The 12947-nt window shown below is 36.7% G+C and overlaps 3 protein-coding genes across 5 annotated transcripts in view; all 3 read right to left on the bottom strand.

The window, feature by feature from the left end:
- Positions 1 to 1508, bottom strand: part of LOC129574020 (agrin) — a 16616-nt gene extending 15108 nt beyond the window's left edge. For 2 of the 3 annotated variants that reach the window (XM_055455296.1, XM_055455294.1), the window contains exons 1-2: positions 1020 to 1508; positions 265 to 936 (exon numbers count right to left, since the gene is read on the bottom strand). In XM_055455296.1, the coding sequence (XP_055311271.1) occupies positions 265 to 325 (61 nt within the window). In that variant the 5' untranslated portion in view covers positions 326 to 936; positions 1020 to 1508. Of the gene's footprint in view, positions 1 to 264; positions 942 to 1019 lie in introns of all 3 variants that reach the window. The other variant, XM_055455295.1, reaches the window with a different exon arrangement.
- A 3622-nt stretch (positions 1509 to 5130) lies between these two features.
- LOC129574021 (sphingomyelin phosphodiesterase-like) lies at positions 5131 to 10474 on the bottom strand. The gene is made up of 11 exons (XM_055455297.1): positions 10102 to 10474; positions 9818 to 9957; positions 9567 to 9725; positions 8523 to 8669; positions 8297 to 8449; positions 7288 to 7398; positions 7038 to 7182; positions 6915 to 6942; positions 6628 to 6819; positions 5937 to 6477; positions 5131 to 5833 (listed from the first exon to the last, which is right to left on the bottom strand). Exons 1-11 carry the CDS (start codon positions 10199 to 10201, stop codon positions 5714 to 5716), a joined length of 1836 nt encoding a protein of 611 aa, XP_055311272.1. The 5' UTR covers positions 10202 to 10474; the 3' UTR covers positions 5131 to 5713.
- Positions 10475 to 12256: 1782 nt separating this feature from the next.
- The window catches only part of LOC129574140 (uncharacterized protein K02A2.6-like), a 27971-nt gene continuing 27280 nt past the window's right edge, over positions 12257 to 12947 (bottom strand). The window contains exon 2 of the mRNA XM_055455632.1: positions 12257 to 12339. Within this exon, the coding sequence (XP_055311607.1) occupies positions 12257 to 12339 (83 nt within the window). The remainder of the gene's footprint in view (positions 12340 to 12947) is intronic.

A 12947-nucleotide genomic window follows, 5' to 3' on the forward strand; every position in this document is an offset into this window, starting at 1 on the left:
TCTCTCTCTCTCTCTCTCTCTCTCTCTCTCTCTCTCTCTCTCTCTCTCTCTCTCTCTCTCTTTGGCTTCTCTTGCATGAGTTGCAGAAATAAATTATGCATGACATATATTACGTATCTGAGATTGAAAGGAATGACAAATAAACCTGGTGAGATAAATGAACTCAAAAGAAAAAGAAGAAGAAGAAGAAGAAGAAGGAGGAGGTAGAAAAAAGCAGCATATACAATACAATTTGGTGCGATAATAGATCTTGGTAATGCTTACCTTGGCCGTCAGTCAGATGCAGTGAAGAGAGAGCCACACTGAGTAAGATCACTTTCCACATATTGATCTGGTGCCGAATTTCAGTGTTCTCTGTGTGCCAAACTGTGTGTTTTCTCTTCCTGGTTGATGGTGTTTTCTTTTTCGTTCTTTGCTTATACGATTTTTGCTGTATGATATGCGTGGTTCGAGCTTATTGTCTTAGTTTCGTCTCTCAATTTTCGGCTTGAAATCCAATTTGCATAGCAGTCCAAAGGCGAGCCAAACGAAGACGAGAAAAAAATGTTCCGCAATTATTACTCTTTTTTTTTTAGTTATGTGTGGTTGGTTGGTTTGCCGCCTTTCTTTCGTTATTTATAATTTTCTTTGCAGAAAAATAAAATGCTACAGAGAACTTTCCGTTTGGTCAATCATCGAAACATAAACCAATTCGTCTGGACATTTGTTATTTTGCCAAAAAAAAAGAAGGTCGATATATTTGTTGCGTCCGTTTTGGAGAAAATTCTTCCGTGCAAAATCGAAATAAATCTTCAAAGTTATTTTAATCGATGGCTTGTGATCGATCACCAACAATTACCGAAAAAAACGGAATGCTTAACAATTAAGAGAAGAAATGCGGTCAGTTGAACAGAACAGTAAAAGTATTGACAAAATTATGATGAATGATTGCACGGCCTGTACTTTCCACCCAGTTGGAAGAAGAGAAAAAAATCTAAATTAACAAAATGCTCGTGAGATTCTTCCGAATTTATTCTCACCAAAATTCTTTCCGTGGACACTAGTTATTTTTTTTCTTTTTTCGTGTTTTTTTTGTCCGTTATGAACTTTCTTTTATCACTCACAAAAACCGATTTTGTTAAGAAAAAAAAATTAACGATTTGATTTTGACGAATTTTTTTTTAAAACTTGGATGATAAAAATGTGTACGCTTTTCTTGAAGTAGTCACCAAAATCGATAAGCAACGGCGATTTTTTTTTACCGCACTCCACACAAATAACAACTCGATGCTGGTTGTTGAACAATCAAAAATAATATAGCGATGTGTAACGGTTAACGCAGTCGATTAGCTGGCACAATCGGCAATAAACATTTGTGAAAATAAATAACTTCTTTAAAGCACAGATAACAGACGAGAGCTAAACTAAACAAAAAATAATCCGAAACGGCAGCGCACTAAGTGAGTAAGAGCGCGCGAGGGAGAAATTCTGTTTGGTGTGTGTTCGAAGAAAGAAATGAAGAAGAATGAAATTTCATTGTCAAGGCTTGCTGAATTTATAGAAAAATGTGTATCGGCACCGCTGCTACGAGAGATCACAACACAAACAATCCAGCCAGCCAGCCAGTAAGTTGCCAGCTAAATCGAAAGAAAGAAGAGATTGTATACAATCACACACAAGCTCACCGTGTAGTGCTTGCTGTGAGAGCATTCAGTTGCCACCTCTGCTGCTGCTTCTGTTGCCGCCGTCACCGTCGTAGTCGTGTTCATATTTGTGAGGCGACGGCGAGAGGTACACACATTTTGTATGAGTATTGGAATGATGAGAGAGCGACGATATATACATAGCCAGCTCACTATTTTTCTGCATGCATACAGACCGATGACGACGACGATGAGATCCGCAGTCGGTATCTTTTCGAGTCGAGAATGTACTGCTCCTCTGGCAACCGTTGTCGTCATCGTCGTCATCGTCATCGTTGTTCGAACGGTGTACGTATTCGATGCAGGCCACGCCGAATTGTAGGCTCTCATTGTTCTTGTGTCTAATAACAGATATTTCTCAAAGGATGATTCGGAGCAGAACCTTTGCATGAATCGAACTATATCGAACTGTATTCGACATTCCGCTTCTGTCTATTTTTATTTATCCGATATAATAATAAAATATCATTATTATATATTGAACATTATTTTTCAGGTGGAACATGTAATGGGGCATTTGCCCGTGTTTTTCTTTCCTCTTCGCTTTTCCATCGGTTTCTATGTGTGTGTGTGTTTTTTTAGCACTACATGAAATGTAGAGCTACTAATCTGCTTATTTTTTTTTTCTTAATACTTTTTGAGTGATGAAACAAATTATGGTGAATTTGAATTTTATGCTCATATTTTTTATTTAATTTTAAACAGGTGCAATAACGACAAATAAGTGCACAATATCTCGAAGCGCCAATCAAATTTTTATTATCAAATGTTGTTTAAAAATTACATTAATTTTTCGTATAATATTTTCTGAGTCTTGAACAGAATTAAAGTGATTTTAGATTCTATGCTCATTTATTTAATTTAAACCAAAGGCAGTATATTTCAAAAAAGAAATAAAACCAAGGTCTTGTCATTCATTTTGCAAATAAATATATTACTTCAAAGTTACTTTGATGAAATAAATTTCATGTAGTGCGCCAAGAAATAGTTTGTTGTGAAACAACTTAACTAAATAGATTAAGTAACTAAAAACTCAAGAAGCTCTGCGGTCTTGTTTTAGTTTTAATTTGTCTGCACCTTATAAGCGAATTATAAAAGTAAAATACGTTTCCCGTAAATGCCATGCCGTGTTTAGTGCCGACTGATTGCTCAGAAATGCTGATTCTGTGTCTGCTGTGACTTTTGAGCCGGCCACACTCACTGTACTGAATGTGGTATAGTTGTCCAATCGCTAATTATAATGTGAGATAACCCGTGCTCTTTTTTTCTGCTTTTTAATCGACCGAATGCCGCTCCAATGATTTTTATAGTGAGATTGATGCCGGAGTTTTTCGAATTTTTTCAAAACACTCACGCAGCCACCATTTGTTTCTTTTAACGCTTGTTTTCTTTTCTTTTGTGTTGATTCGTTCTTGTGGCTCGAGATGTAGTGTTAATGGTTGTTTTTTTTTCTCATAGGATTGCCATTAATTGGTCATTGATAGCGGCTAGTCATGAGCACCTAGTTTTCGTTGCAGACATCTGATTGTGTAAATGAGTATCAGTTGGAAGATTGTAATTTCTGCTGCTGCTGTTGCTCGTTCTATGTTCCGTCTATTTTTCGCTCATTTCTCTGGGTTGCAACTGATAAAGAGTGAAGTTCGTAGTGCGCCCAATTACTGAAACATCAATCATTATAGCTATTGATTAGTTTCAGTTTGTTTATTTTTTTTTTCCTACTCGCTTTCAAATATCAACCGTAACCGAGGAACGGCTCAAAGATCATGCTAAACTCACCGCTTATTGATACGTTATAGCCATTGGAGAATGCACAACAAAAGAGAAAACCCAAGCATCAAATGAATATAGGACAAGAGAAATAGAAAGAGTTTATTTCGAACATACACGAAATGAACGTGTTATTAAACTGCAATTTCAGAGCCAAAACACACAGAAAACCAGGAAGCAGAAAATTGTTGATTGAAAATTCTCATGTAGATGTTGGTCATCATCGTAGCCGCTTTTTTATTTTATTTAGGTGTGTCTGCGACCACCTTACACAGGCATTTGCGGTGTATTTGTACTGTAGCCGGCATTCGAGATCGAGCAATGGTTCTACAATGACAATCGCCGTGAGACATACGACAGATTTCAAAATAATAATAATAATAAAAAAAACTTAATCTTGTGCCTTAGTCAACAGTGTTTCTATGCGATTGAATGGAGCTGCGACGGCAGAAGAGAATTTGTACGAAAACAAAATGCACCGAGTTTGTTTTGCCTGCAGCCAAAGTTGAAATAAAAAAGCATATTCCATTTCGTTTTGTTTGGTTGCAAATAACTTTTTAGTGTTCTTTGTATATATTTATTTTCTTCTTCTTTCTCTTCTTTTTACTTTACTATCTTTTGTCTGGTGCTATCAAATCCATCGCTTATCGGCATTAAGCACAATACCCAAATGAAAACACACAAATGTAAGCGACTCAACCGACGGCTATTCCATGCTTCTGTACACTGAATATCACTCTCCTTCGCTCCTCCGTTTTAATTTCTCCGAATGAAATTCTACAATTAAACATAGTATATCGCATCCATTTGCCTCATTTTCCCTCCTGCACACACGCTCACGCACACAACACATTGTTTTGCATTGCTTTTCATGCACTTATTCCAATTTTATCTTGATAACATACACACAAGCCGTCTTCTTTTTCATGTCTTTGCTCATTATTTGAATAATTTACACGAAATTCCGAATAACAAAAATATGCATTAAAAGTATTTCTCGGCAAACATGGGAACGGAACAAAAAAAAATTTTATGCAAGCTGAAAATTTATAAAGTAAAATTGAACACTGAAACTGGCCACAAGCGAATATCTTAAAATTTTCTAATGGTTTTTGCTTTATTTTGAATGGAACAAGAAAAATGGACGGCATGTCTCATGCGAAAATGTATACATTGAAATAGGCTCTTTTGTTTAATGCCATCGCATTTTCTATCATATCAAAGTGTGTCTGTAGTCGATTCATTGCGAATAAAATGGAAATTCTCGACTAGTGAATGCAAATATTTTATAAACATTTCGACGTGTATATGGTTTTGCTTTCATCTAATTGGTTTTTGATATCCGAAACATTTTGCTTTCCAGCGAATAATAATGAGCCACAATTTTTTTTGTTTCCTATCTACTGAAGTTTTAAAATTCATCACAAAAACTAACCGATACACTTAGAAACATTGCGGGAGAGCGAACGCTAGCGGCAATTATCTTGATATTTGCGACGCAAATAGTTTCAAACCGTCTCCATTCCTACCTATCAATTCATTAAGCTTCCATTTAATAAGTATGTGAAGGAGCTTACGATTGCATTCGAAAAGCTTGTCAAACTTTAGCATTGAAAAAGTTAGAATATGATCCAATCAAAACTTATCACAACGAATAAACATTTGAACAAAAGCGAACGCAAACTTTTCGTTTGTATATTTCATCATTTTAATGTTAAAATGAAATTTCACAAACACCTTGAAGAGTGTACAGTTTTACGTAACATATTGCGACTTTTTCAGAAAAACTGTTTTTTTCGAAATTTGATATTGAAGTTTTGAGGTTTTAGAACTGGATTTTGTTCAGTTTTTCATGACGAATTTTGTGGTGGTTTCAGTTTTCATTTATGATAAGCCGTTTTGAAAAAATGACTAGTTATTAACGAAAATATGTTAATAATATGTTATTAAGATTTTATTTTAATAACGAGCATTGACCAGTCAATTTTTTTAAAACGCTTCATGCAACCTTCAAACTGAAACCACCACCAAATTCTTCATGAAAAACTGAACAAAATCCAGTTCTAAAACCTCAAAACTTCAATATCAAATTTCGAAAAAAACAGTTTTTCTGAAAAAGTCGCAATATGTTACGTAAAACTGTAGTGTGTACAGTAATATATTGGATACAGCTTAGAGTACGAATGATTTTGTGAAAAAAAATTCAGCATGCAAATGTGAAATTTTAATTTTTTTTCACAATTGATTTCGACGAGATTGTGATCTTATTCAAACCAGTTATACTCTATGTCCGCATTCGCCGTAAGACGAACATCCTCCAGTTTGTCATCGGTACAGCCGGTTTCCACCTTTGAATCGGCCGATTTGTATTTATAACTGCAATACTGTCAATATTCGTGATAGGATCGAATCGAATCGAAATGCAAACAGAAAAAAGGAAATTTACTTGCTGATTTCATGTAAATTAACGTATTTTTCTACGCATACCTTATGCAGAAGGCGTCGATCATGTCGAAAAGTGCCGTTGACCAGTTTACTCAGCGAAAATGGGCTCAAATCATTGACACCAAATGCATCGCGAAACGAATACTCTTTAAACCATTTTGGTGGTTGGCCGACTGGTGCCAGATTCGCCTCAGTCAGATTAAAGATGTACGTTTCCTGATCGACAACTTCGAATGTGTCACTTTCGATGGTGTACAAACGATAATTTGAATTTAATCCGACAAATGAGGTGCCACTACCGCCACCCCAAGCAACATTTAATGGTACAGGCACATCGTCCGTTGAATATAGCAGTACGAATTCATCGCTGTGTGTGTGACCAGTAAACTGACCACTGATTATATGGGCAAACTGTCGAACCAACGAATCGTATTCGCGATTCCATGCTCGTATGCAGCTTGCTGTATTGGGTGGAATGTGACCGAGGATATGCACTTTTTCACCAACCGTTTCAGCCAAACTCAACGTATCGCGTAACCATTCCAATTGCGCAATCATTTCTTCGGCACCGTACAAAAGCCATCTAATCAAAATCAAACAGCACATGATTATGCATTGTTTTTGATCGCAATCATTCTTGGGTGAAAATTAATTAAATGCATGCCCGTCAGCCTGTCTCTGTGTGTGCATGTGCCATGTGTTCATTGCATATCGTTTCAAATTGTCAACTTACATATTATGGACGAAGCATAGATTGTTATTGAGCACAATTATACGGAAACCCGGCCGCGATACGAACGTATAATAGCCACCATGACGAAGCGTTGCCAAAGCCGATTCAGGCAGCCAATCAGACCATAAATCTGCCGCAATTTCGTATAACCACTTTGAATTCAGCTCATCTCCCGTTGAGTCGGGCGCAAATCTAATTTCAAAAATTTCAAAAAGCTTTAATTATACACAAATTCGTTCGATTTCATTCATTTATGGTTGATATGTGTGAATTTTTGAAAGCCTTACGCATCACTTGGATGAAGGTCATGATTGCCTATCGAATAAAAACAAATTATTTAAAAATGCCGGTTTGATCAATCCACAAAGTCCATGGTAAGATGAATCAAAAATATTAAATATTCTATGTACCTATCACCATAACCACGGGTATATTTGGAAACTTTTCTTTAATTTGTTGCGTTATAAATTTGATGGAGTGTTCTACGCTCGACTTCGTAGTCGACCAACTAAAATGATCGGTAAAATCGCCGGTATAATAAATTAAATCGATGTTCTGTGAAGAGAAAAAAATTGAAATTGAAAAATGTTCACAAATTAAGTGGTTGTTGGAGAGCCAAAAATGTGTACGTGCGGATTGGTAGGTCATTGGACTTGATACCTTGTGTTTAGCTGCTACTTCGTTGCAAATGTTTTCAGCTAGATAACCGGGTGAATCGCATACTTCATAGTCTCCCCAGTAACCGGCTTTAAGTGTTGAATTTTCTTTGGCCTATCATTTATCATCCATGCGATGGATTGTTTTTGCGCAAATGAACAAATTATTGCAGTCAATTTGAAATGGTTTCACTCGAATTTCCACTAGGGGCTAGGAACAAGTTGTGTCATTCGTATGTATTCGCCAGAGTTTGACTTATCCGCCAGATATATGCTATGGCATAAAAAAAATATGCGCATATTTTTTGGTACATTTGGATTTTGTGACTAACTTACCATGTAAATTCATGTGGATATCACGATTTTTTGTCCCAAACTCGTGATATCCATATGAATTTACATGGTAAGCTAGTCACAAAATCCAAATGTACCAAAAAATATGCGCATATTTTTTTTATGCCATAGCATATATCTGGCGGATAAGTCAAACTCTGGTATTCGCATATATTTATGCGTTCGTGGCTTTGTTATTGTTGTTATACACTCACTGCGCTGCGAATGTCTCGCATACATTGTGATATTCGTTGAGTGCCACTAAAAAAATATTCATACTCATCTAGCGCGTGAGACGCATGCGGATGGGATGAAGCAAAGCGAAAGGGAAGCGCGCAACTAGAAGATAGAGTCAATGGGTACTACGTGTTTTTGTTTGTGTCCGTATTCTAACGACGGAGTGACGAAATGTATGCGTGCTAAATCGTTCGTTCGTATGGAGTTGCCCGCTTCTCTTTCGCTTTGCTTCATCTCATCCGTGTGCGTCTCACTCATTAAATGAGTGACCATGCGTCTCACGCACTAGATGAGTGTGAATATTTTTTTAGTGGCACTCACCGAATATTACAATGTATGATGTCTCGTATACACAATCACAAGAATTCACGAATATTCATACGAATTCGTCTCAAGCGCTTGTGTTCCTACCCCCTAGAATTTCCAACAAATTCCCAACTTACAATGCTTGTGTTGCGACAGCAAATAAATTCCTGGCAATCTGAACTGCTGCCGGCGGCATAATTTGGATCGTAGTGGAAATCGCTCAAGTGAGCGATGGTTAAGAACCAACTAGAATTCATGCCATACTCAGGGAAATTATACCTCTTCGGAGCCTGTTCAAATGAAACCTCTTGTTGATTGTCGTGATATTAACAAATATTAGACACTATAGACTAAATTACTAACCTTGAGTACCGGCTCATGAGCCGGTCGAATGCTGAAATCAATCAAATTTTTTGACGTCGTACATTCATTGTGCTGGAATAAGATGCCGCAAATCCGATCTGATGACAATTCATTTGCGCTATGCTTCAAAATATACTTAATGGACGGCTGATGATGCAGTGGCGTAGCATGAAATTGCGAATCGGAACATGATTATCTTGTTTGAGTTTCATTTGCGTTTGCATTTGAATTTGAATTTGCATTTTAATGTTATCAATAATCGCACCTGTGTACACGAATAAGTGTTGTTCTAATATTGTCTATTTAGCACTGTGTATATGCATCCAGAGCAATATAGAGACGCAGATGTAGGGAGAGAGAGAGGGAATGTGTGCGATTGCACACAGCGTATGGCGCGTATGCCACAAAACAGCATTTGAGCGATGCAGTGTATTATGGTTTTGGTGCCAACTAAGTGATGGAGACTGAATGCGAGCAGCACTGTGAGCAATCCAATGCACGCGACCGAGGGCATCAAATGCCACCAAGTTAAATTGAATTGATTGCTATCGAAACGAATTCAAATCGCAAAATTACCGTAATTGAGAAGTGGCGACCACCGTAATTCAATGCCATGATAAACAATAAAGTAATCTGACGGTTTATCTATATATGGCCAATTCACTGCGCAGTGCGCATCGCATCGGATATTCTTCTCATTTAGACATTTTGTGTTATGAATAGCTGTGTATTGCTTCAGCCACCTTTTCCCACTGTTATTGTTTTCATTTGATTTACTTATAATTGGCCCGGCCACGTCAAAACAATCCACTTTGATTGTTTATTTGCGTTGCTTGAGGTGATAAAAACAAACATGCGATCAAAATTTCCACTAACTAAGTTGTTTTGAAATCACAAGTTGTGCTTCTGTTTGCCTCTCACTTTCTCTCTCTCCACATACGGCAACACACTCAATGAATGGATGTTCTCGTGCGCGCGTGACAAAACCTCTCAATATATTTATCTCATATATAATGATTATCAATAGCCATGGATTCAACTCACCAAATAAATATTTATCATGCCGCGGCACTCGAACCCTAGTATATCCGCTAGTATCGTGCATAAATCGAATAAATATTCATCTAGATCTTGATCGGAATGATTTCGGTAATAATTTAGCAACGAAAATGAGAATGCACGGCAAGTGAGGCAAGTTTGCGGCTGCGGAAGAAAAAGGAAAAGAAATGATCGAAAAAAAAAATTGATTATAAAAATTGGCAAACAAAATGATATCGATACTCGTAGTAACTTACAGCGATGCAATCTGGTAGTCCGTGCAATTGTAAATTGGGTTGCTTTGGTGTTTTGAGAATGTTTCTCAATTCATCGGTGATGATTCGGTTGTTTTGCCAGTATTGTTGAAAAATTTCATCGAATCGGAGTTCGTAGGCGTCTGCAAAGTATCACGAAAGATAGCAAATGAACAATGTTGCATAGCTCAAAATTCCATTTACTCCTCCATCTTCACCATCACCACCACCATTGTGTAATGATATCTGATTCAGTTCTGCTCTTCATTGGACATTCACATACTCACCAGCATGGACGATCGTATTGCTTGCACCATGCATTTTGCACGAGTTGCAGCCGTATAACAAAATGCCCGCCGAAAGCACATAAATCAGAAAAACTTTCATAATGAATTTTCAGGCTCAGCAGCTAGAAAAGAGTGGCGCTCGCGATACAAAATGCAAGGAACTGGGTTTTCCACAATGTGTCACTTCTCTATCTTTTGGTTCACTCAACTGTGCACATTACACACTGACAATCTAATCTTCGCTGAGACACACCAACCGAATATGTTGTCAAATACTGTCACTTCGGTGCTTTTTTTTACTTTATTAGCTGACTTGAATAATATGCGTCTCGCATCAACGACACCGCTACTATAACTCTGCGATATTTACCCACGATTCGAATTATATATACAATTTTGTGTCATAGTAATCGCTGACCTCTATTTCACACAGACACAGTCGATTTTAAATGAAATGCCACTGAAAATGAAGTACCACTGAGCAAATATAGAGCGCGCGAACGAGAACACAGCCAAAAGACTTTCATTGATAAGATTGTCAATCAGGGCTTTGGAAACATTGAAGCATGCACTTCTACGAGTGGCTTCTATCGTCATTTGAAGTGGTTAAAAGCTACGCATTTCCGTTAAATTTTTGTTTAAAAAAATGTGTTAAATAAAACAAACAACTATTGAATTTGACAACTTATTATCACACATCTTCGACATGTTTATGGGTGGGATTAGGAGTAGTGTGTGTGTATGTTTTTTTTTTTGACAAATTAGTATCTTCTCAAAAACTGTTGGTCTTGTTGTCAAACTGTACAATTTTACAGAAAACATACTCTCCTTATTCCAATACAAAGCCTGTGAAACATATAGCACTCTCGATCTCACCCACTGATGATATGTGTATTTTGAAAACATGACTTCATGTGGACCATCAAGATTCATTTATAAATTAAAGCACCAGAAAAAAAACGATGATAGAATATTAGCTGCCCAATTGAATGGCCCGTGTGTCTCAAAATAAACAAACATAAAAAAATGAGAACAACGTTTTACATTCATATCGGAAGATTTTTTTTCATGCTATTTCCAAATGGTGATTTAAAAACAACATTTCAACTTTCAAGTTGAATGCAGTCTGTTTGTTCGATTGTTACGAATTGTACAATGTTTTGATTCGAATCGTTAACGCAATTTACGCGACTTAATCATTTTTCTCCATACTATGAATGGGCGACTAGTGATTGCAACATTAAACTATTTTGAGAGATTTATAGTATGTACTATGATTGGGATTTCAATTAAAGTAAATAGACAGCTTACTAGTAGAGCTTACATAATTTGTCTGTTCACTTGGGTGCGTAATAATAATAAACAATTAGAATGAATTGTGCGTGAACGAGCAAATAGATTTATAAATAAATAATAATTTGCATACAGAGAGAGTTGTGAATCGCAGAATGAACTCCAATTTCGTCTATTTGTTTATTTTTCGGGAGCCGTATTTTTTTCTAGTTTGCTCGTTCTGTTCATCGAAGCGGTGGCTTCGTATTGATGGGTATCGGTTATTACTTTTCCACACGAATAGCATAATTTTATGGTCGTAGGGTTTGTGCGTGGTACACTGTAAGCTGTACGCAAAAAACACGGTAAGATTTTGTTATGTCACAATGTATGAAAAACAGAGTATTGGAATCGCTCTGATATTAAGGTCTGATTGAAATATGATTCTTTCCTAATTTCAATGCATGGAGAATTGGATTTAATTGGAAATTATATGTTTGGGAGTGTAGAAAAGTTAACCTTACGAATGTAAGGCATCTTGTTTTGGACAATGTCTTGCAAACATTTTAAAATGCTGATGTTAGTGTATATTCACGCCAAGGAATCCTGTTTGGGATATAACCTCGGTAGTTTCAATTTAATCAACAACCTACATTCTGATTAAATTGAATGCTGCCCGCCTTTGCCAAATGCTCGCTCTGTCGACAGCTACTAAACAAAAGCTCTATTGAGATAGTATGTATGTGTAATGTACAGATGGACACGGAACACACACACAGTCATTAAATAATGGCATGCAATCGTACTTCTTTGAATAGCCTAATTTCCCAATTTTCAAATGTTTTGAACCTTTTGGTTTTCGGTTTATGCCATAAGATGAAGTTTATGCCATACTGTCTTTCGCCTTATTGCCAACATTACCACCACGACCACCATCACCATCACCATGTCGATATTCGTACCAATCTTATTGAGAGCGTAAATGAAAGTGAATTTCGCTAGGAATAATTATAGGAAACTCGTCGAATGTTACAAATAGCAATTAATGAACCGAAAAATAAGCGATTAAAAGGAAAAAGTTTTTCACTTTTATACACAAATGGTGAGTGTGTTTCGATGGATTCGCTAAAAAGGCAACTAATGGTGTACATGCAAAATCATCATCAATCGAGAGGAAAAAAGTACAGAAGCACAGTACTGTGGATCCACCCAAATACTTATTGCGACGATGGAGAGAGAGAGAGAGAGAAATAGAGAAGGAACGACCGGCTTTTGATAAAATAGAAAAAAAAAACATTACAAATATCTCACACCATATAAGATCTACCCGAACATTTTTAATTCCGCATTTTCTTTTGGTAGGCCAAAAAAAGACTTGAAGAGCATTTTGTGCGTTATTCTTCTGTCGGAGAGTCAATTGAATATGCTATACCATGTTTTGTTATAAATTTTTTTTCCTCTTAATTTTACTTCAACAAAGAAATGATGCACCACAAATGTAACCGAACCGATAATCATCACAAATTGCTCTCTCTCTCTCTCTCTCTCTCTCTCTCTCTCTCTCTCTCTCTCTC

This window comes from Sitodiplosis mosellana, unplaced genomic scaffold, assembly GCF_009176505.1.
Source record: "Sitodiplosis mosellana isolate CC-2019 unplaced genomic scaffold, AAFC_SMos_1.0 Smas_scaffold_6150, whole genome shotgun sequence".
Classification (NCBI taxonomy): domain Eukaryota; kingdom Metazoa; phylum Arthropoda; class Insecta; order Diptera; family Cecidomyiidae; genus Sitodiplosis; species Sitodiplosis mosellana.

What these genes read in the sequence shown, in the direction of transcription:
- LOC129574021 (XM_055455297.1), bottom strand. Translation starts at nt 10,201, where the DNA reads ATGAAAGTTTTTCTGATTTATGTGCTTTCGGCGGGCATTTTGTTATAC. An exon ending in AAGTAGCAGCTAAACACAAG is followed by an intron (nt 7,183 to 7,287) that starts GTATCAAGTCCA and finishes TTCTCTTCACAG; the next exon opens with AACATCGATTTAATTTATTA. An exon ending in CTATGCTTCGTCCATAATAT is followed by an intron (nt 6,478 to 6,627) that starts GTAAGTTGACAA and finishes GATTTTGATTAG; the next exon opens with ATGGCTTTTGTACGGTGCCG.